This window comes from Falco peregrinus, chromosome 4 (genome assembly GCF_023634155.1).
Source record: "Falco peregrinus isolate bFalPer1 chromosome 4, bFalPer1.pri, whole genome shotgun sequence".
In the NCBI taxonomy this organism is placed as follows: domain Eukaryota; kingdom Metazoa; phylum Chordata; class Aves; order Falconiformes; family Falconidae; genus Falco; species Falco peregrinus.
Window position 1 is genome coordinate 112,832,246 of NC_073724.1, and position 24,377 is coordinate 112,856,622.

Below are 24,377 nucleotides of genomic sequence, written 5' to 3' on the forward strand. Positions count from 1 at the left end.
CACTGATTTAATTTCTGCACTTTAATGGAGGTGTGAGACCTCTGAAAGGAGATTTCTGCTCTTTTGTTTTTTACAGTGACTGACACTTCAAAGATGTCTGAAAACAAGCATAGGTTGATAATTTATCACCGAGCAGACAGTGATTAAAAATGAGTGTGTACAACTAGTACAGAACAGAATCACTATCCTTCCAGTGGGGGTGAAACCGGGAACAGGATTGTTGCATGAATTTTCCTGCAAAGTCTTTGGTAGCCAGACTAATCCCAGACACACCTCGTGCTGACCTTTACACACATACGCACAAAACTTTCTGGGAGACTTTATTCCCCCAGTCCCTTGCTTACTTCATCTCCCAGCAGGGCTGCCTGCTGGACCTGGTGATCCTGCTTCTGTACAAAGGGAAAGAGCCTCCACCTACCTTGCTCTCCTTCCCTCCCCAGTTCTTCACTCCCTCTCTCCCCCTTGGGCTGGCAGGATTCCTGGGGCAGAGCATGCAATCAGTTCGCAGGGAGCAGCCGCAGCCACAGGAAAGATGCAGAAGCAGAATCAGAAGGAGCACCTCTACAAGCTGCTGGTGATTGGGGACCTGGGAGTGGGCAAAACCAGCATCATCAAACGTTATGTCCACCAGAACTTCTCCCCCCATTACCGGGCCACCATTGGAGTGGACTTTGCCTTGAAGGTGCTGAGCTGGGATGCTGACACCGTGGTACGGCTGCAGCTCTGGGATATTGCGGGTGAGTACAGAGAACCATTTGCCCCATAACCCATCCAGAGACAATACAAAATATACACCCAAATTCATTTGTACTGGTCTTTCTGCTGGAAACTACCAGTGCCTGTGCAGTGAGGGAGAGGAGACTGAGGAGAGAGAACTTCTAAACTTTCTAAAAACTTTCTAAAGCCTTCTAAAACCTTTCTAAAAGAGAAAAAGAGCAGATGAACACTCTGGAGTTTCCCTAAAGCTAGCAGCCCCCCAAAGAAGGGGTGTCAGAGTGAAACCTGCTCTGTCTGATTTTTTCTCCCAAGCCCTTAAACACGTGTGGGGACACGGGCACCTCTCTCCAAATGCCCCAGTCCTTCCCCTGCAGCTGGTGCTGTTCAGCTTGCCTCATTATGCTAACAGATCTCTGACAGGAGAGAAACAAGAATTTCCTGTTACATCGATTTAATTTAGTGGAAGAGATGCAGCATTCAATAAAATGGTTAAAATCATAGTTAAAAAAATAAGGAAAAAGTGTCACTAAATTTCTTTCTCAAAACACCTTCCTTCTTCCTTTCCTTCCTCTCTCTCCTACCTTCTTTCCTTATCTCCAATGAAACGTAAACAACTTCTGACATGCTTTGAAGAAAGAAGTGTTTCTGTTTGGCAATAATCCTGGTTGCTAAAAATGTATTCACTCATGTTTACTTGTCCTTATTCAAACGTCAAGAAAAAAAAAAAAAGATAGTTTACTCTGTGCCAGGAGAGAAAGAATAAAGAAGTCCAGCTATCCTTGCATGCGTACATAATTAAAAAGCATAGAATTTGTCACTGTTACTGCCAGTGCTTTGGAGTTTTTATCTTTGGCCTCCAATTAAAACCACAACAATTTTTTTGCCACCCCCCCTTACTAGCAATTAATTTGGATTCAGTCTGCAAAATACAAGTTTATCTTGACGGCATAATTTGCATGCTATAAGTAATCATTTTTCATTTAACGTTGGCAGGAATCCATGTATAGGTCTAACACAACGGCCTGCAGCAAAAGCGAGAGCATTTCAAAATTTGAATTCAATAAAGGAGTTAACCTTTGTTAAGTAGGGAATAAAGGTGAACATTATATCAGCTGTTAGGCAACTGTGCCAGCCGGTGGCCTGAGCTAGGGGTTCAGTGATCTAGTCTGGCACAGCACTGAGCAAAACTAGTGAAATGAGAAAATTCTTGACATTCTTATTGGAGGAGGGAGCGCCTTTCTTCTGCGCTGAGCTGCCTTGGGTCTGGGCTCTGAATTTGGCACCAAGGCACTAAAACTTATGCAACGACTCTGCTTTATGCAAAACATGCATAACCTCAGCTTTTTTACACATCGGTAGAGTCTTGTGGGTTTATGATATTCAATACATTTATGCTCGGTTTTCTTTTTATTAAAAGTTGGAATAATGGGGAGAGCATTACTTTTATTGCTCGCCAGTGACCAATTACAACAATAAATACATACACATCCAGCAAAACTGTTCTGCATGAGAAAAATCATTTAATAGTAAATTCTGAATGCATCAGGGACTTAGCGAATGTGTTTTGCCTGCCTTGTTTCAGAGATTTATTACACTACTAATCATGTGCTGGTGAATCATATGATGTAGCTTTCAGTCAGGCTGCAGGAGCAATTACACCAAGTTGTAGTACTGAATGACTAGCATGCTTTCTGAGTTATCACACATGACAGAGAGAATTACAACACCGTCCTAAATTTCATATGAATTGCTCAATTCAAAGCATCTCTGTGAAGGTCAAGACAGTGGCTGATAATATAAAGAGTTGCTGTCTCAGTTTTAATGACTTCTGTGTAAAGAGCTTTGGCTGTTGATGGCTGTACATAGAAAACAAGTTTTGTAAGCAGCTCACTGAAGTCACACCAGCGTGGTGTTGGCATAGAAGTTACCGTAAGGCATCTGGCTGGTGAGAAAAAAGTTGTTTAAAAATGAAAGCAAAATAAAACTGTTTGGAAATATGGAGGGAATGGAAGTGTTTTATCCTGGCTGTGGCTAGTCATATATCACCACTTGCAAAACACAAATATGCAAGGAGAAGAGGGAGGAAAGTAAAACCTCTGGTCTCAGAGCATCTTCTCTCTTTTGGGAGAATCTCTGTTAGTAGGTCCTGTTTAGCTTTCAGGGTAAGGGAATAAATTTCCAGTCTCTGACCAAGTTGAAGGATGTTGGCTTAGGATTCAGGACGTCTTGAATTGAAGCAAATGCTGCAAATGTATCACTAATGTTTCATGTCAGTATTTATATATTGATATATATTTATACGTGTGTGAGTGTGTATATAGATATATTAGGTATCATTTTAGCTCTTACATCCTCTCCTCCCCCTCTACATTATACAGCCAGTGAACTTACTACTAAGTGTAATGTGTACTCTTCATTGCACTTCACTATGTACATTAATGGGTAGTAAATTGTTTGACAATCTAGAAATAATTTTCTCAAAAAGCTTGTGAGTAAAACTAGTGTCAAGCTTATCTACAGTATTAGTAGGATTTACATATGTGGTGACTTCACTGGAGGAGTGATACTCCATCTGTGGTAGGACCAAGCAGTTTACCCTTGTTTACCCTTTACAGACATGAGAAGAAAAGCAAATTTAGTTCATTCGGTGCCATCTAATTTCATAGTTAATGTAGTATATATTTCTGTAACGTATTCTTCTGTATCATTTAATTTGGTAAACAAAACTACAGTAAGATCTAATAGCTAAATGATGAAACTGCATTTATTTAGATGAGAGATAAATGCTGAACAATAAGGATAACTAAGCATTAGAAAAATTAATTCAGGGATAAGGTAGGTTCTGCATCGCATATTATTACATTAAGGCTTGAGGGCTTTTTAACAAATAATATATTTCTGAAGCTATGTGTGTTAAACAGGAATAATTGGACAAAACTTCATGGTTTATGATGTTATGATATCTGTAACAGCACTGGCATTAAAATCTATGAATTTATGTCTGATTCAGCGAAGTGCCTGTTTGAAGTAACTGAATTTTCACTATAGTGTGTGGGAGGACATGTATGTGGTAGAATCCTCCTTGTCTTTAATGTCCACAAAGCAGTTCCACTTTATTTCACTGAATGTCCCAAATTCTCAGTTTTGGTGTTCATGTCCCTTTTAAAGTGTGCCATTACCTCTACTGCTGTGTCCTACATCTTTAAATCTTGCTCCTCAGTCATTTTTTTTTGGGGGGGGGGGGGTTGTTTCCTTATCTTTTCTGCTGCCTCTGCATGAGCATCCTTTAAATTCATTAACAGACAGTTAGAAAGAAAGCTTTAAAAGAAACTCTTAACCATATTTTGAACAAGGCTGCTGTGGTGGGGTTGGGCCCTGCAGATGCAGGCTGGGACCACTTTTGAAGAAACCAGCTACTGCAGGCAGTAGATCCACGTGTGTTTGCTATTCACTTCTCTGCAAGGCTGCTCTCACTGCTGCTGTCTGTGTTTCATGTCCACATGGCCCCAAGATTTCTCTGCAGACCAGTTTTAGCTACAGATTTACTGCAGGGAGCGGGTCTGGGAGTGCAGCGGAGGGCAGAGAGCAGCACTTCAGAGCCTTCCCCCCCCCGCTACTTTTTCACAGCAGTGTCAGCATCACCATTATCCCCCCTGCTGAGTCTGTGTGAGCTGGCTTATTCATTGCTACCAAAAATATGGTGGTTTGCTTTTACAAAGCTCCTCATCTCATAAAGAGTTGAACCAATGCATTGAAGGTGTCCATACGATACTGGTAGTGAAAGAACAGTTTCATTTCCTTTCCCTGCAACTTTCACCTTCAGAAACAGTAATCTTTGCACAGATACAGGCAAATGCCTCTGCAGTTGTAAAGATTTTAAGACTGTTATGCTCCAGAAGGAGTAAATGGACCGTTCACTAGTGCCAGGCACAGCACATCCTCAGCGGTTTAGGCTTTTAGTGGCTGCTAAGCATTGCAGTACATATGCATAAATGAGATAGTCATGGTGATTTATAAGGCTAAGTTACCTTGAAATTACTGTTCTGCAAACACAAATAAGTCCCTGGCTGTGGTGGGTTTATTTCAGTATAGATCTGCAGTGGGACCCATGGGCCTGATCCTGCTGACAGCCTGCTTTTCCACATTCTGGGGTGGTGAACACCACCTCAAGGCTTGCTTAGGTTTCAGTCTGTAAAGATAACTTGAATTTAAAGGTGAAAATTTTGCAAGTTGTTTTGAAGTGAAAGGTAAAAAATATCTAAATTTTCTACACAATTTCCAGCTTCTCAGCATTGGCTAAAGGCCCTCTGTAAATGCATGGTAGTTCCCAGAAACTTTTGCCTCTTAGGATGAAGGATGATGGCAAGAAGTAAAACCCATTGTAAAAGTGGGCATTAGGCAATTTTAATCAACTTTTATCATGCACTACATTTTAGATGCGGTGGGCAAGATGGTGGTAATTATCTGAGTTTTAGCACTTTATCAGTAGTTTTTATAACTTTATCAGAGATCATAGTGGTTAGTGAAATCTGCAGATTTCTGTACGAGCCATGCTGGCAAATTTATGTGGGGTGTATTTTTATAAACCATGATAATTCAGCTTTTGATGCTTTAAGCCCATAAAATAATACCTTTCCCTGCTGCAGAAGTGCCACTTGGATTGGGATAAACATTCAGGAAGGTGCCATTCAGACAGGGAATCCTGTCCTTTAATGGAAATCTTGTTGCTTTAGCATCTCGGTCTCACTGGGTTCACTTTAAGATGGGCTGGGATTCATCTGGTTTAACAAATAGACATCTTGTACGGAACCATCTGAGTATAAGCTACTCACCCCGGGCTCACCAGGGGCTTGAGGGTAGAGGTTAAATACCTCCATAATGAAGCTGTTGTGACCACTCTTAAATGTCTATCCTTGCTGAGAAGATGCCCCTAGATACCTCTTCTCAGTCTCTGAGTACAAATGGATCTTAGATACACCCAGCTAATTTTTTTGAACCTAAATTAGGGCTGATGAATCCCAATGTAAAGCACTGTCCCAGTGGGCAAAGGCTATTAAACTTGTGGGGTTTGATGCCAGATGCCAGTGGCCTTGCAAGGGATGCAGTAAAATACCATGGGCAGGATCAAGCAAACATTTCACAAGTTTCTTACCTTTCCAATGAAAAGCAAACCCCATCTTCCTCGACCTCTCTTGCAATAAAACAGACCCTAATGCTCAAGGCTGCCTGTGAGATAGCACTGAATACCCAATGCTCGATCTATTTTGTAGCCTAATTACTGCCTAAGCCATTGTGTTGCTGAAAACCTAAGGCCAGATTCTGACACCTTTAATACATCAAACAGTGCCTATTTTCATGAGTAATTCTGCTAAATGAAAAAGTTTTGGGATCCTCATCTATTACGATAGGGGTTTGTTCACATTAGGAAGAATCTTTGGGGAAAAAAAGAGTTGTCCTGGACCCTCTGACAAAATATGTAGCTCTCCAAACACAATGCAAATGCTAGAGATCACTTTTTCACAATTTAAATGAAATAAAAGTAAAGCAATTATGCAAACGACATAGAACTAAAAGTCTCTGGTTTTCAAATCACCTCTTTTTCCATTCAAAGTTTCACGATGTCTTTATGCCAAGTATGTTCATGTATTAATTGCAACTGATGGGGAAAAAGACCACTTCAGAAAGGGGTTAGGCAGTTTATTCAGCCAGCAGCTCCATTCTTTCTCTTTCTTTGAAGGGATTGATAATGGAAGTGGTGAGCCCTGTCATCCTGCATAAGGCTGCTTTTACAAACATGGTGGCTTTTCTGTGCAGTGAAAAACCTAAGTATCTGCAAAAGCAGCGGGAAGCAGGAGGTGAAAACATTGTGGGCCACTACTAGCCAGAAGACCACATCATGAGAGCCTTTTATTCCTCTAATAACTTTGTTTGTGATTAGTGATTTTATGATGCATATTAGTAATTTAGTTCATGTTCCATGACAACGTGTCCCACCTGTCTTAGAGATCTGGGTCCCAATAATTATGTGTAAAGCCCAAGTTTAGCTGTTCTTACATCATCTACATCTCATCTAGAGTGCAAGCATCTCTCAAACTTTGCATGAGAAGTAGAAAGTGTAACTGAAATACAATATGCTTCGAAAACTGCTTGTTACGTTGCTGCTTGCCTCACTGCTAAGTTTCTACCAGACCTTGACTTTTGTTTGAAGGCACCTTCTTGCAGATGAAAAAAAGTTGCTCAACAAGGAGATTATTGAATAGCACATGACTTAGCCATTTATCTGATTAGCCCACTGATAGGTATCATAAGACATTTTAATAAAGCATAGCCATAAGAAATTTTCAATATGACCTCATATTTCCCAGGAATTATATATTTCTGTTTTGCTTTATCAATGGGACACAGTGTTTGTTTAAGGTAAAAAAAAATCTAACATGAATTTGGAGCAGACAGACATCCGCTTTTGGTTTCTGTATCATGTGAATGACTTTCTCCTTCCTGCAACAGCTGGTGCATGACACCAAAGATAAACATCACAAACAGATGGTCTTGACCCCATAAGTGCGTTCAGTGCTATTTCCATTAACTGAAACTTCATGGTCTGGAAGCCCAGTAATCAGCACTCTTCAGTTCTCAATCCAGCCTTACATTTGACAGCACAGTTTCCATCAGATAAAACCTCCACAGGTAACCTTCCCAGGGTCTGAAGCAGACTGCCAATCTTCTCGTCTTCCTAACTTATTCAAGATTATGCACGTTGAGAAAATAAAGCTAGAAACACGTTTCCACTGAATGTTGTCTATTTCCATAGCACCTTTGCTCAGCTATAAAAGCATATGGCGAAATACAAGAGCTGTCTTGCTTAAAGACTGCTGTTGTTGTGAGATGTTTCACGAATTTACAATTCTACTTTTTCGGATCGCAGCTCAGCAGTAGACATCCATGGAAATTCTATTTTTTCACTTCAAGAAAAACTCTGTGTAATTTATTTGCATTCTTGGAAACATTTTTTCAAAGTTCCCATGAAAACAGCTTATATATTTACAAACCTACAGCTGATCAACATACCACATCCTGATCTCAAGTGTGTTAATTTTTACACTGTTAATCATATAAAATGATAGATATTTACAAATGTCCAAGTTTGAATACAATATGATGTTAGCTCACAAAAATATTGTAAAAAACTTCCCAGAAAACATTCTGAATTTAGAAAAAAACCCATGAGGCTTCTGAACAGATCTAGTGTGAAACATCTCCTCCCAGATCTTTTCACTGGAGCAATACAGCTCTTCATATTGCTGCTGCTCTGCTATTTCTTAGAACACTTTCCATGTTTGTAAGGCTTTAAATTTGCCTTTCTCACCTCTGTGTTTTAGTTTGCCAGTACAAGCAAATTCATAATGACTGTAATGCCTGGTATGGCTCCAGAGCTTAATTATGTTACTGTTGATTATTATCACTTGCATGAGAATGTGCAGTATCCTCTTTGTGCATGAGCAGATCGGCTGTTAGATGTTTCCCACAAAATACCACAACATCAACAAGTTTCCAATCTGGTACCTAGATATTTTTGTGACTCCTGTTTAAATCCCTATAATGTACACCAAGACCCTTGGTACCGTCCACGTCTCTAGAAATCTGGCAGCTTAATAAGACTGTACACTAAAGTTCAAGCTTGTCATAAAGTTATTGAATTTCCTTGGCTGTTTGCTTTCTAACTCCTTTTTCATGCTATATAATCCTTTGCGTTTTCATACAAATGAGCCTAGCATGGTACTTGTCATTATTTAGACAAAGAGTAGCTTTCCAGAGACTTACAAAATTAAGTCCTACCTTTAGTAACGTTCTCTTAGAAAACCTGCTATGTGAAATATTGACCTAGATTGGAAGCAATGATTTTTACAAGGCGGTGGTTTTTTTTCCCCCTCCTACTTTCTTTATCACAGGTCAGGAAAGATTTGGAAACATGACCAGGGTATATTACAGAGAGGCCATGGGGGCATTTATTGTCTTTGATGTTACGAGACCTGCAACATTTGAAGCAGTGACAAAATGGAAGGAGGATTTGGACTCTAAGTTGGTTCTTCCAAATGGAAAACCTGTGCCGACAGTCCTCTTAGCAAACAAATGCGACCAGGGAATAGATGTTCTCGTGAACAACGGCATCAAGATGGATCAGTTCTGCAAAGAGAATGGGTTCGTGGGCTGGTTCGAAACATCAGCCAAGGTAATGTTTCCATTTCTTTTTGAATGTTTCTCCAAGCACAGAGAAATTAGCTTGTAAAATACTTCACTCAGTTGAAATGTGTACCTTGCAAAGCTCCTCTTTGATGGAATTAATTAAAGGTGAACTTTTAAATTAACACATTTCTATTTCTTTTAGGCCTTTTATTGCAAGGCAAATTATATGTGACATTCTGAAATGCTGCTGCTCTAATCATAGGCCAGCAGTAAAATATGTATCTGGTCAACAACTTACTGCATAATAGCTTGGGGAGGAAGATGACCTTTGGCAAGGCACAAAAGCTGCCTCTTATGAATGATATGAGGATATTTTTCATAAATCTTAACTGTTAATATTATCTCAAAATATTTATATAACCACTATGCCTGAGAAATGCTGATCAGAGTCAATAGCTTTATTGTACTATCTTCCAGAAAAAAAGTCAGTCTACTGTAGCACTTGTACGATGCCTATTGTTAACGAGCTCTCATTCTCAACAGCCTTTGAAAAAAATCACATATCTGGGGAGGAAGGAAAGTTCAGTGGTCAAAGTGCCGAATGAGCTGCTCTGAGGTTCAATTCCTTGCCTCGGCACAGATTTCCTGGGCACCTATAAGAAAATGGAGATAAAAATTAGAAAGGGCACTGAGACTTTTAGAGTATAAAGGCCCAAGGTACAGTGATCCTGTATATCAATTTGGGATTTCTCAGATAATCTCAGCACATGCAAGATTTGGAAAGCTGGCATGTGAAATATTGATTTGAACACAACAATTCAATGGATATTGTGTTTATTGTCTTCTTCGATAATGAAAGTTGGTGTCATCATTAACAGCTCTGGGGAACGTTTGGATGTTATAAATATAAGCAATCTATAAGTCTGCTTTGACCTAGATTGTTAGTAGGCTGAAAGCTACATTCAATTGTTCAGTTTCTTTTAAACACTTTATTAGAGTTATTTAAGAAACTTTGGAGTGTATACTTGTATTTTACTTTTCTAGTCTTGACTCCCTCCTTCTTTAAGCACTAATATTTCAAAGTGTCTAGTTCTGGTTTAAAAAACAGGACAAGCTCTCTTACATCAGGTTCTTCATAATAATTAAGGCAGAAAGCTAATTATTCTGCAGGGCGGGGTTGGGGCGGGTGCGGAAAAAAAGAAAGAAAGAAAAGAAAAAGAAAACCCAGAGAGTGAAGCATTTGGAATGGCAGCTGTCAGTAAAGGTGTGGAGAGTTAGGGGTTTACAGCACAAATTATTATTATTTCTTTATTTATTTATATATATATATATAGATAGATAGATATATTCTGGCCCTTTTCAATATTTTATTAGGTGTCTAATTGTCTTTCAGGCCACAAATAACAGGAAATATCTGGTTTATTTAGAATTTAATATTTAGAATCCAGTTCACCAGTGATGTGTAGCACTGTATATGGCTGTTTTCTTCAACATTACTTTTTCTTCATTTCTGACATGTACATGAGTGGACATTTCCTAGGACAAGAACTAATTCACTGAAAACTGAGGCCTGAGGGCAAAACCACTGCAAAAATCATGTGCAGAGATATGAATCGCAAGTTGTTTTAAAATGCTAGCATCTAAAAGACTTTCAGAGGAATGAGAGGGAACAGGATGGACCATTGTTTAAAGGATACAGGGCTATAGTTTCATTATTCTAGGTTTGGATTAGCAAAGTCATGCAGCCGGTCACTGCTCTTCGGCCTTTGAGAAGGGAATCTGTCCACTGAATTCCATACATCAAGCATCTGTCCACTTCTTAAAAGAACAGCCACATTTATTGGGCCAAGGGCCGTTGCAGGTCATGACATGGTATGAATGTACAAACAATTTCAAAGGTCACAAAGAGGTTTTACTGTGAGGATGGATCCAGTCTTGGGCAAAACTATGGAAGTATAAAGGACATGTAAAGTTTAAAAACAGAGGAAAATTTTTCCAAGTCTTTCTAAGCCACGTAGAATTCAGATTCTGAGTTATTTTTAATGAAGGAAATATCTAGCTTCTTCCTACTTTATTTAACTCAGAAGCCCAAGCTGTCCTCAGGTTATCCATGCAATCATGTAGGAACAGAAAGAAATCCAGTTACGACAAGACTGGTCTTCAAAAGCCACTGTGAAGGGAGCAGTGGGAGTTAAGAACACATAACTCTGTTATCAGACTGTTCGCTGCTGATATAGACTAAAGGCTAGAAACTGTTATTCTGCAATCCCCACACCTGATTTCCACCGAGAATTGGAGGCTCCTGACTTTAAAATGATGTAAAGAAGAATAATTCTATGAAAGACGGTAGAATCACAATGTGTAGGCTAAGTTAGATCAGAATAATTTTCCCACCTGGTCTAAGTTCTGAACTAAAGCCTACTTTTTTTTTTTTAAACAAGAATTATTATTAGTGCTGTTTTAGAATATTGGATGTTACATGTACCTGGTATTCTTTCAGCCTAGGGTATATTAAATAATTGAACTTGGGTCTGGGGAAAATAAAAACCTAGCTATGTTTGCTGTAGAGAGCAGAAACCCTTTTCTGAAGCGAAATAATACTGACAGAGAAGTCATCATATTGCAGCTAGCAGTTTTAGCAGTTCAAATAAGAAATAACTCTTTTTTGTGGTATCCTGGAATAATTAGATCTCCAGAGGTTTTCTGCAGACGTGCTTGGAAATGTTATTGCCTTCAGAGCAAACTGGATATGATTTATGCATTTTGGAAAAACAAAGGTGATTACTTACAAAAATACATCTTTTAGTTCTGGTTCCCTTGCAGAGTAGCATGCTGTGTATGTACCTACCATATTTCAAGCTGTCAATGGTCTGAGATTTTTGTCTGTAGCATTGGCAGATTACACCAAAACCCATCACTGCATTATTCCCTGGTGCTATTTTTCTAAAGTTAACGACTTCAATATAAAACATTTGAGCCACCTAATGCATTCTCATGTATTAGTTTTGATTCTTACATTAATCTGAAGGAAATAGCCTGTTCCAATCTTCTGCTCCCTACGAAGGCAGAAGAATTTGTTCTGGTAGTTTGCCATGTAAGAAAGGACTTGCTGGGCAATAGCACAACGTTATCACGTCACGAGTTATACATATCACCATACATCCAGCCGAGAGCCTGATCTTTTTTATATATACATATTTAGTTTGCTCATATGGATTGCAGTCTGAAAGGCACATACCCAGATAGTAACGGAATAACCCTTAACTGTAAATTCTTTAATAAATTTCTACTGTGAAAGAGGCATTTTTTTTAAAAAGGAGGGAAGTTTCTCCTTCCTGTCACACATCTGATTATCCAGCATGTGGCCAGAGTAGCTGAGAGGTCCACTCACATTTCCAAGCCTTTAAATTGTTCTCACCACAATTTCTAGTTCAAAGAGGTGACCTTTTGACTTGGATTAGAAAAGCAGCAATTTCAAGCTTATTATCACTTTATGAAGAAAATGGAAATTATGCATCAAAACAGACAAGTCAGGCAAAACTAAATGTTCTTGAAAACACCTACTCCAGAAATAACTTGAAATACCTTACAACCAACCACAGCTGTGCTGTGATTGTGCCCAAGTTCCTCTTTTCCCTGCTGTAATTCAGCTGTTAGAAATAAAGAATTAGGTGAAAAGACACTCACATTTTGTCCCAGTTCCCCAGAAGGGGTGGTAGCTGTGCCTTTCAGATCCTAACCAAACTAGCTTAAGCACACAGCTTGTTGTCTGCTGAGCATCACAGCCTGGAGACTGAATAAACTCCGAGTCTCTGGGCTATTTGGATACATCCTATTTGGATGAGGAAAAAGTTACAGAATCTTTGCTTCTCTTGGAAAAGTGGGTAATAACATGTCCTTCCTCCAGCTCTTGTCTGACAGACAGTCCACAGTCTGTCATAGTGCCCAAATGCTGGACTAGGAATCAGGAGTCCTCTCCATCACTGATCTACCAGGTGACCTTCAGAAAGTCACTCTCTCCTCTGGTCCAGCCTCTTCCTCCACAAAGCAAGGACAGCAATTCTGCTCATCTTACCAGTGAGCTCTGTGAATAAACCAAACTCTGTTAGCCCTTGTTTAAATGACAAATTCTTCAGTTCTTCTGACTGGACAATTATTATAAAAGTTGGAAAAAAAAAATCTATATGGTAGACTTGCAGAAGAACAGGATATACAGTTTTGATTTCCATAAAGATATCTGAGGTTTGGACATTTATTTGAATGAGTCTGACACACTACAGCTGATCTGCTGATCTGGTAACTGAAACCAAAGCAATCCATCTGATACGGCCAGACCCACTTAGAGAGGTACGGCTCCTCACAGTGTCCTTTTAATTTACTCAGAAAAAAAAGTCTAATGAATCTCACTGCACACAGCTAGGCAAATATTTAAGCTTCCGCCATAAACCAAGAAATGAAGCTGACACCTAAGGCAGGCGCTTTCAGTTCAGATATACAGTCACCGTGCGGAATCCTCTGCAGAGTTCATTTCCTGTAACTAAGAGAAGTTGATTCAGATTATCCTACACGTATGAGCTGTCCTGTAGCTCTCTGGATCACTTTTATGAAATAAATTCTTTAGTGCTGGCCAAAAGCTGGAAATTAACAGAATCACAAAATGGTTGAGTTTGGAAGGTCATTTAGTCAAACAATTTTGTTGCAGAATATCCAACCAGCTGTAAGAACTCGATCACAGAAATTACCTCGTTCTCAAAGAGTTGCAGTCACAGAAGTTGACATCCATGAATTTCATGTTCATTCATCTAGATTGTTTTTAACTCGTATGGTTGTGTTTCTAGGAAAACATTACCACAGCAATATGGCACATCTGAATAAGATGCTGCTGCCAGCAATTTCCAAGGGAGCTCTGCTAAGTGTGCGTGTGGAGCCATTCCCTCAGATTCCTTGCTCCAGGGTTAAAACATCCTGAAAGTAATTTCCCTGCTTCTGGATTTTAGCACATTATAGAATCAAAAGGTGGAAGCTATGTGATTCTCACTGGGCTTGCATCTAATACCTGAATATTTCAGAATTTTTAAATGTTTACTTAAGGGAACTAGATTCCTTTCAACTCCAGTAGTAGAGCCCAAGGTTGTGTCTCTAAGCAGTGCTGGCTCAGACCTCCCCAAGTGTCCATGTTAGCCAGCTGCGCCTGCATACGTGTTGTTGTTCACCCTGACTGCAAGGTAAGATGCAGAAGCATCAGATTCAGTCAGAGAAAGAAACTACCCAAATGCAGAAAGGGAGCAGCTTTGTACCAGAAAACAACCAGACAGACAAATCTAAGATACCTGCATGGCACAGAAGGAAAAGGTTCATCTGGAAGTGAAACAGGCCCATAAAACTAGCAAATGCCTTCCTTCTCTGTAAAGAACTAAGAGCCAGGGTAGTCTGTGGGGTTTTATTTCATATATTAAAATGGAATGTTCTAAATGTTAATGTTCTGCATCTGCATTGGAGATGACAGATAAGGGGGAAGGCAATCCAGAATGCAAAGAAGCTTGCTGAGCTTCTGTACTGCTTTGAGACACTTTCAATAAAGTATTTCTTTTCCTTCCTGTTGATTGTTGCATTACAAGACTGCGACATTATTTCCCATAGCAATAGGTTCAAAGGTTTTAAATCATTCAGCTCTCCCTCCCTGCACTGAGTTGCTATCCATTCCATAAAACTGCCCTTCGGAACAACACATCTGAAGGAGATCGATCTACAGAGCAAACTATAATTTCATTTGTGTCTTTCAGCGTTCCTTTCTGGCTTTCAGAGATTGCTCAGAGTAATTTTCTTTGCCTTGCTTTCTTTGGTAATACAATAAGGAGTAGCATGTGCTGATTTTCACTTTTGCATTCCTTCTTGATGGGGTCAAGTGAAAGACTGACTCAAGTGGCCAAACATCATCACAGGAGCTGGGTTCAGGTCCTTGCTCTGGCAGACAGGCGGGGTAAGTCACTTAGGGCTGGATTCGTGATTTAGCTCTTGCATCGCTGACTGTGACAGTGTGTTTCAGGTGCTGGGGCTACTGAGGCACAAAAGTCACAGGAATGGGTTAGGCACCTCAGAGGACAGGGTAAGAAGAGATGCTCAGAAAAGGGTTTCATAAAAACTAGCACGCTAAATGAGGATGTCAATGTGAGAAGCAGAGCAAAAGCGGTAAGAGAGGACTGATAGCAACAAAGGCACCATGATACAGGTAAGATCCTTTTTGGAGGAGAGGAGAGGAGAGGAGAGGAGAGGAGAGGAGAGGAGAGGAAAAAGAAAAAGTGAACTGCAGCAATCAGGACAACTCCTACGGTGTTTTGTGTAGAGCAAAAGCGCTATAAGGGAGATGACAGTTAAGGCATTTCAACTTAGAGACCCTCTGAATGACATTGTTTCATACTGTTGTCTCACCTATATTATCTTTCTTTTTGGAAACATAATTAATTTTATTTTTAGACATAAGTGGGGCTTTTACCATGTTTCAGTACAATTAGTAAGATGTTTGTGATTACTCTTCTCTGTCCAATCTTACACCGTGATTGCTGGTTTCTTTGTATTTGTTGGGTGGATTTTCACCTGCTCCTTTTTCTCTGTCCTTCCCTAGACTGCCTTTCAACACCTCCTGCTCTCTAAAATTACCAGGTCTCTGGGTGTCTGTGTCTGGATAGCAGATCACCTTCTACTGTCTGCAGCTGCTTTGCTGCCTAGCAGAATATTGATTTTTCCTTTGCAAAACATGCTGGAGGAGGAGAGGTGCAGAAATCAATATTTCATTAGACAGACCAGAATACAGCAATGCCTGATCCACAGACCTAGGACACGAAGTGGGCACCGTGGGATCAGCGTTGTAACGAAAGGCACTAGTAGCATGGGAAAGGAAGCGGTCAGGGCATGGAGCTGGCACAGCAGGTGTTGCTTTGTTGGCACAAGCACAGGCTCCTTGCAGCAAGTGACTTAATGTGTCACTTCTCCATACCATGTACCAGTTGTTGTCTGAACCATGGGAGAAGGCTGGAGCGAGACACAAGCCCAAAACCAGCTGTGCTCTCTACCGGGTCACCCTGCCTTTCCGCTCCCCTTGTACCCCAGCAGAAATTTTCACCCACACAGCTTAGGCAGTTCATGTAAACGTTCAGGCTGAGAAAATGCCTCTGATCCAACACACACTACGGGCAGGACTTTTTATTCCTTTTCTCTCATACGGAACAAAAGGCAGAAATTGAGTCTCATGGGGGCAAATGCTTTAAATAGTGAATTCTCACAAACCAGCACATTTTGCTTGAAGAGGTGAGAGCTCAGCAGGCGCATCTGAAGCGATGATACCCTGGCAGAGAGGAAGGTGGGCACGGACTGAAAGCAGAAGCCTTTTCAGGTGGAATGGCCAGAGCTGGGGATGATCTCTATCTGCGTCTAATCCCACTTCACAGATGTTCAGTAGATCTAGGCAGACACCTACCAAGGAAACAGTAAACTCAATCTAAAATGCAATTAACACTGTAATAAGGGATATGGCTCAAATTTGGTAAATAATTTTATTTAAAAGGAGAAAAATCAATGCAGAAAAAAAGAAGCTTTTAATTTACCTATTCCCAAACCTAAATATTTTGCCTTTTTATGTCAAAACAATACTTGCATGTTCAAATTTGGCTTTCTTCCCCCAGAAAGCTATAGAGGTTTAAAAAGAAGTTTAATAATCCCATTTCATTTTTCTTTGAGTTCTGGCTGAAGAAAAACAACATTTTTTTTTTCCTTCTTAATTTTTAGGCTTGGGTCTGACACATGTACTTCTAGAGGGATGTACACCTATACCTATTTTATGCTTTTGTGAGCTTGGATTTTTTCCCCCTTTCCCACTCTTAGAAAATGCTGGCCTTAAATCTAACAAAGAGGGTTGCTGTGAATACACCTGAACATTAATCAATATGGGCACAATCTCAGATAGTCCCTAAGACATTATTGAAAAAATACATGCTGGCGTCCCAAGCAAGAATCAACACATGGGTAAATTAAAGGCTTATCAGTCCGTTGATAAAGGACAACACAATTCAAAAGATTCTTATGTGTGTGTTTTTGTGCATTTAACAATCCTGTTTTCTCTTCAGTTTTCTAAGCAGTACCGAGAGATATTTTTCACTGCTTATTCTTTCTAATGAAATTTCACAGTGTTCTGAAAAAGACATTTGGTGCACGCTTGAGGAATTTGCTTGTCTGGTCTGAAAGTGCCATGTGATACAGTAACATTTTAACATCTCAGTACAGAGCTGTTTTCCAGCTCTGTATTACTTTCCAGGGGTTAGTATGTAAATGACTTGTCTAAAGATTTGGATTTTTACAACCAACTGATAACCTTTACAGGTCAAAGATCAAATATTTAAGTTCACTTGTGTAGCTGAAGAAACCTATGAAATCTTGGCACTAATTAACATTCTCATTTAGATCCCCAGGTGGTGCAAAGGGATAGTTAATGGAATTTGTGGGGCTTTGCCATTGATTTCAAGGGGACTAGAAATCAGCCTCACAGAGTCCATTACTTCAGACTTTGAGCTTCATATAACTCCGACCATCTGTACTGAAACACACACAGACATGTGCTCTAGTGTCTCTTATAGCTGAACTTCATATTTAAACATTTCATCTGACTTTTTTTGAACATACACATTAAAAAAGATGTTTCACATGTTAAATTTTACAGGTTATTTTATTAATGATGCTGAATTGATGCTGAGCATTTGGTGAAGGTAGACTTCATGGCATTGTGTGCATGGGTGTTTGTGGTCTCAGTACAACAGACTTGGAACATTCAGCTTGGAAACCTGGGTAGTCTTCGATTGCAAATAAAAACATAATATTCATGGAGCAAGAGAAGTATGTGCATATACATAAATACATACAGATATGTATTGGTATGCATTTCTGTATGTATATATGTGGGTGTGTGTTACGATTTCACTGAGGATTGACGCTAGAGTGAGGTTTCTATCTCCTGTCACATAAAATAAGTTACCAGTGGTGATAGTAGAAGAGTGTCTTTTTATGCCTGAAAGCAAATCCAAACAAATCAGTGGCTGTCATTAAAAAAAAATCCTTTACTCCGTATTACTGCTTATTTTATATGCTGTGTGGAGCTGTGTCTCACTGGTCAGGCTGCTTCAGCTTTGCTTATTCTACAGAGTAAGGGTTGCTGCAAGTTAAATAAGCTATTGAAGTAAGCCATGTGTTGAAAAAGATGTGCTTTGCCTTGAATTCCAAACCCCTAGACTGAGGATTTCAGTCTTACAAATGAAACCAACAGTGGTATATCACTTCTGAAGCAATACATTTGGGATAGGTCAGCCTCAACAAAAAATGAGGACTCCAAATGATACAGAACATTTTTTACTGTTTTGTGAATAACTTGAGGTTGTTTCAGTTGATCCATTTATTCAATGAATCTAGTTTCATTGTGAGCACTGCATACAGAAATCTTGAAACTGCAGAAAAGGCTTTAAAAAATAAGTGCTATCGATGCCTGTAGTTGCTGATAGGTAATTAATAATTTGAACATCAGAGTAACAGTTATTCAAGCAGTGAAATACAGAATCTGGAGCTTTACTTCAGGCATCTGTCTTTACCATCCCTCTGGCATTTGTTTGTTTAGTTTATTAAAGCAATTAAATCACCAAGAGTTTGGGGTAATTTAAAATGAGCTTTGTGTATAATTTCAATGAGATATGAATCATAATATATGTAAAAACTAACTAACTTAAAAACTACAGTAAGCATTATTTAATACAGTCAATTTCTGAAAGCTGTTTATTAAGGAAAGTAAACTTTTGATGTTGCCTAGAGAAAAGTTTGATTATGCATAGGAAATATGCAGCATGGTGTAATTAATATTGACTAATCAACCTCTCTTTCTTTTTCACTTGCAGGAAAATATAAACATCAATGAAGCTTCCAGATGCTTGGTGAAACACATAATTGCGAGTGAGAGTGATCCAGTTCAGTCTATTGAACCAGATATTATAAAACCACACTTGAATTCCTCCAAGATTGTCAGTTGTTCAGCTTGCTTTAAATCCTAAGAGACTTCCAGACTATTACACAACCTGAACAGCTATGATTCAGGATTTATATTTTATCCAACGTACCCATCCTGTCCAGATTTTCCATAAGCAGATTGTCATTTTCTCAAAAATATACTTAATTTTTTCTGTAATTTTTTGACAGCTAAAATTTATTATGAGCTGTTCTTTGATAGCAACTATTCAAAACTGTCTTTGGCTATTGGTCAAATAAGATTCACGGTGACGGCTGTGTTTGCCCAGTTGGGTAGCACCACCAGTGATAACAAAACCTATTTCCTTGCAGTGTGGTTTCTGAAAGCTCCTATCTGTGATGTGACTGCAGCAAGACCCTACTTGCCCATTGGTCCTCTGGCCTGTCTTCTCAGTACCTTGACCAGGCAACCATCATCATTATACCATTTTGTCATCCCTCAAACTTGAGTGATCTTGTTTCGTATAAGGAAGATGATGACAATGAAAATATAGCTGTTCAGAAAGAGGCAACAAGAATGCCCACACTGAAATCTTCCCATTGCAAGTTCAGTCTCCTGGATGAAGTAGCAGGACTGAACACGAAGCAACTTTTCACATCATTCAGTTCTCCAGAAAATACCAAGTTCTGAGACTGAACCTTGATGCAGTATTGGCTCCCTCTTTCTGAAGAGTTACACTCTCATAGTTGTTAGCATCGTCTTCAGATGAAGCAAAATGGAACAAGTTAAGGGTGAGGGGTGACAAAATGGGGCATCAGGGGTACAGTCTCATAGGTGAAGCAGCTGAGAGTTCTCAGAAAGGTTATCTATTCTATAAAGCCAGCATTTCCTCTGAAAAACGCTGATTTTGTTCCTGCCTCTCCATCCATCATGCCACAGATTTCTCTTTGTGTTTAAACTATGTATATTCTACAGGTCCCTGAATGCATCCCTCCATTACATTGATTCTCATGGGAAAATTCACGATCCACACTATAAAGTAATAGCGGAACTTTTCAGGAATGCATCTGTCGAATAGTAGGGTATTTGCTTTCTGAGAACATAAACCCCACAATTGTATGAATGATCACAGGAAGCAAAATGAAACAGTCCTAAGAAACACTCCTGGAATATGTGCAGAATTTGCTCAGCTATGCTGTGGAAATGAAGTGGTTGATTTTCAGAGCCTCACAAAACATGCAGATTGGTGGGGCTGCTCAGACAAGTGTACCTAGACAAGAAGTCTTGACCTCTGGTTGCAAGTCCCTGCAAGACAAACTTTGCCTGTCTCCTGCCACAGACAAATCACTTGCATTTTCTGTTCCTACTCAGCCTTTTCCTTCCTAAGCTGTGAATTCTCAGCGGCAGGAGCTGTCTTCTGAGATGGGTTTCTCTCCTTAGAGGTGTGTAACACTGTGGAGCGGAAGAGGCAGAACCTCCTGGTGTCTTGTGTTTGCAGGCGTCAGTACAATACTTCACTGAACACTTAGCTGGAACTGAAGGAGTGAAACTCTCAAAGGCTAGTAAATAGGTGTTGGGTAGGAAAAATGAAAAAAAAACCCACCCAACTAAAATCCTCAAAATGACCTTACCCTGTAAGAGCTATGGGGTTCGTGTGCCTCTGAAGTTCATCCCATTCTTGGTGGTGTTAGGTTTACAGCTGGACTTGATGATCTTAAAGTTCTTTTCCAAACTAAATGATGCTATGATTATACCACTAACTGATCTGTTACTGTAGAGGCACTGCAGAGGAGAGCCAAGGACAGAGACAGCCCTTTATGTGCTCTTCCTAAAGCCTTACATCAATATATGCTTGTCACAGAATTTTAGAATAAGAGATCAAGATCTGTGTTTTAAAAGTAAAAATTGACATTGAAAATTAATCCACATGCACATATACATGTAAGGATCCATATATATCATGAGCTGGCTTCCTTTGAAGAGAGTAATTTTCAAGTTGTCTTGATTGCAGTGCTGTCCTTTAACACCTGTGTTAAACATCCTTTAACAGCTGCTGTGATGTGGGTTAAATAACCTTTCTGCCTCAGTTTCCTCACCTGTAAAATAGGGATTGATGTACACACCTACCTCACAGCACTCTTTGAAAGTTGCTGTTGGCATTGTGCTCTGAAGATATATGTTATACAAATGCCAAGCTCTCTTACTGCTCAGAATGAAATATGAGTGCCCTCTAGCATAAATACATGGTGCTGTAATGCCTTAATGTTCTAAATCTATCCAGGGCTGGCTTCTCTGTGCTGCAACAATTAGCTTCAATTATTCCACCTCAGTTAACCTAGTCGAGGTTATAAAGCGATGTGTGATTGCATGGGATCATTAGATTAACTGCAGATGGGTTGCAAACAGAAACTGTGGCTGCATAGATGTCATGGTACTAGTTTCAAAATGTCAGTAACAAAGCTGCAATTCAGAAGTAGTGCCAGGTCAGTAATTTCAAATATAAAGCATTATTTAAGTCAAGTTGTATGGATGCCTTATGAAGGGTAACTGTTCACACCTTGAGCCAACACTGTGGGGAACACCAGCACCTCAGATGGCTTCCAAAGGGTTAAGTTTTCATCATTTGAACCCAATACTTTACTTATAAATCTGGATGCCTCAGGTGAAGCAGACAAAGCTGTCATTTCTTCCAAAAAATATTTTGTTGCTCAACTTGCAATGAGCATAGCAGCTGCTAATGTGTTTTAGTTATATTCAGATCACTTGTCTTTTGTGGCTTGTAGCCAATATTCATTAGTTATAACGGTAACTTTCATTTTCATTTTGACAGCTATGGCTAAAGATCTGGTATAACAGTAATTAAAAAACCCCACATAAATAAAACACCACAATATAGAACATTTTTTTTTCTTCACTCTATTGTATAAACCTTCTTTAAACTATGAACTCATAATTTATTCCCTTTGATTCTGATGTGTCAGGTTTCACTGCAGTTACAGTTGTTGGGCAGAATTTCCACCTCTGGGAGATGGTGGACAGAGTTTGGCTAATTTCTACACTAAGGATTGTATAAGCTGTAAGTTCTGAAGTTATACATACTTACACCATAAGTATTAGAACAGTCTCATGAAAAATCAGGCCTCCTTAGGAGGTTACATAATTCCAAATATTCATTTTTATTTGTACTGAAGTGATAAAAATCTGTCAAGTCTCTTTCTATAATGCAATAAATGTGTGAATGCCACCTGGGTATCTAGCAAACAGAGCCTTTTTAGAAGGGGTTGTCATAGGCAGGCCAGAATAAAAATTTTAATTTGTGCCAGTACCCTTTCAGGAACAAATATAAAATGTAATTATACTCTGTCAGTCCCTAACAGGTTGGATTTCCTCAGTTTTTATTGATATATTCTGTGTTATGTCCTCTTTGCTCATCATTAGGGACCAGTATCTTAATTGCATGGCGATTTCAAAATTAAATATTTTCCCCTTCTGTTTACAATAAGTAATAGAAAACACAAGTCTCTATTGCCTTCCAAGTGGGCAAAGATACTGCAAAGTGGATTTAAAATTAGATTCCATTCTATTTCTCCATAACCAACCCCCTGAGAGTCCCAGCACCTAGAACCACAAGCTGATGGGTAGATGAGGTGCCAGGCATGAGACACCAGCCTGAAACACTCATGAAAAGTGTTTCTTGAGCATTTCCACCCGAAGGCTTCATTTTCCAGCTCATCCACAACACTAGTAACAACAGGATGTACTTCATTTTCCGTCTTAGAAGCTCCATACAAAAAAAAAAAAAAAAATATCATGATCTACTGAACTAGATACCTTGGGAAGCATATACTTACTACTGATAGGAAAATGGATGGAGTGAAAGGCAAATATTACTCTATTATTACAGAAAGATCATATTTTATTTGACCAAGTTGAGCTTTCAACAAAAGTCACTTAGACTCTGAAAAATCAGGCTCTGTATCTTCTTATGCACCATTTTTTTTTAGATCACGTACGTTCATTGAACTTTTCTATTCAGGAATCGTTTTTCCCAACAGTACCTTGAGTATGCAGCTTGAATTGTTGTATATCAATATTATCTTTTCAGATTTTTATTTTTTTTTGGGGAGGGGGCTTCTATTTTAACCTACCTGACCATATAAAAGGGGAGGGAAAGAGGGAGGGAGGGAGAGAAGGAGGGAGGGAGGCTGAAGGTGCATGTTTAAATAGCAGTTTTGTTTTACTTCTTACAACAGCTTGTCTAGCTGGATGAAGTGAAATTGGTAAATACATGCAGGAAATGCAATTTTATGTCAATTGCCAGGAAACAATCAATGAAAATATATTTTACTGCAACAATATTTATGCATGTGACTGCAGGTTCTATTGTAATAAAAGATTATATTTCTGACAAAACATGGAATATGAGTGTTTTGAAAAATTAATTCATTAACCGAAGTAAACATGTACAAGTAGCTTTCCTCATAAGTAGTCAATCTCTGAGATAGGTATAGATATATATATTAATATTTATTTATACTGTTTACTTTCTGTACAACCTCTCTTTTAAACCATCCAGGTTGGTGTTTGACATTGATTAAAGGGTTACACATCTGAGACAGAAACTTTGCGCCTTTTCTCCCTTCATCATCCTATTTGATATGCAATTCCAGGTGCAGCTTTTATGGCTGCAGCTCTTCAAAGAACCTCAGTTCAAAGTCTGATTTTACAGGCAGAATTTTTGGCTCACAGATGGGTGTATCATCAGTTTGGGGGCATGTTATTAACCACATGCTTAATTCTTGGAAGTCTGGCTGGGTAATAAATGGCCTACATTTGCAGATTGGGCAGCTGCATGTCTAGGATGTAGTAACTACATTTGTCTTTAGCTGTCAGGGCAAGCTGGTACCTGCAGCACTGTTACACACTTGACCTTTTATGATTCCCTGGAAATATATAGGTTGTTTTATTAATTTTTTTTAAAAAAAAAAGTACTTGTCTGCAGTGTAAGTCTAGTCGTAAGTCTAGTCTTTATTTTACAGTTTTTCGCTTTTCTGAAACAACAAAATAAGAAATTTACGTTCTGGGTTTATTGCCTTTTTTCATAATGCAACCTGACATTCTCCCACCCTATGGCTGGAGGTACCTCAAGACCCACAACCAAATCCCCAGCACTGAGTGACACTGTTGCAGCTACACTGAGCAATCAGCTCATCACAAGGAAATATCTTTGCAAAATTTGGGAACATTCATTTCCTGAAAATCACCTCCTTTAAAGTTGCAGTGCATCAGCTGCCTAATTAAGCTTGGAATCTCCATGTTTTATATTTCAAATGTAGTAACAGTAGTTTACAAACATAAGATACTAAAGAGAGCAAAGCCACAGCATGCGACTCCCTAGAGTGGGAGCTAAGCAAATGAACATCTCCTGGTAGACTTCTTTGCATGTCAGTAGCAGGACAAAGTTGTTCTAGTGTGATAT

At 39.2% G+C, this 24,377-nt stretch overlaps 1 protein-coding gene across 1 annotated transcript; it reads left to right on the forward strand.

Annotated features, from left to right (window-relative positions):
- The first annotated feature begins 477 nt into the window (after positions 1-477).
- RAB38 (RAB38, member RAS oncogene family) lies at positions 478-23,036 on the forward strand. The gene is made up of 3 exons (XM_027779410.2): positions 478-737; positions 8,667-8,947; positions 18,831-23,036. Exons 1-3 carry the CDS (start codon positions 533-535, stop codon positions 18,981-18,983), a joined length of 639 nt encoding a protein of 212 aa, XP_027635211.1. The 5' UTR covers positions 478-532; the 3' UTR covers positions 18,984-23,036.
- The last annotated feature ends 1,341 nt before the right edge of the window (positions 23,037-24,377 follow it).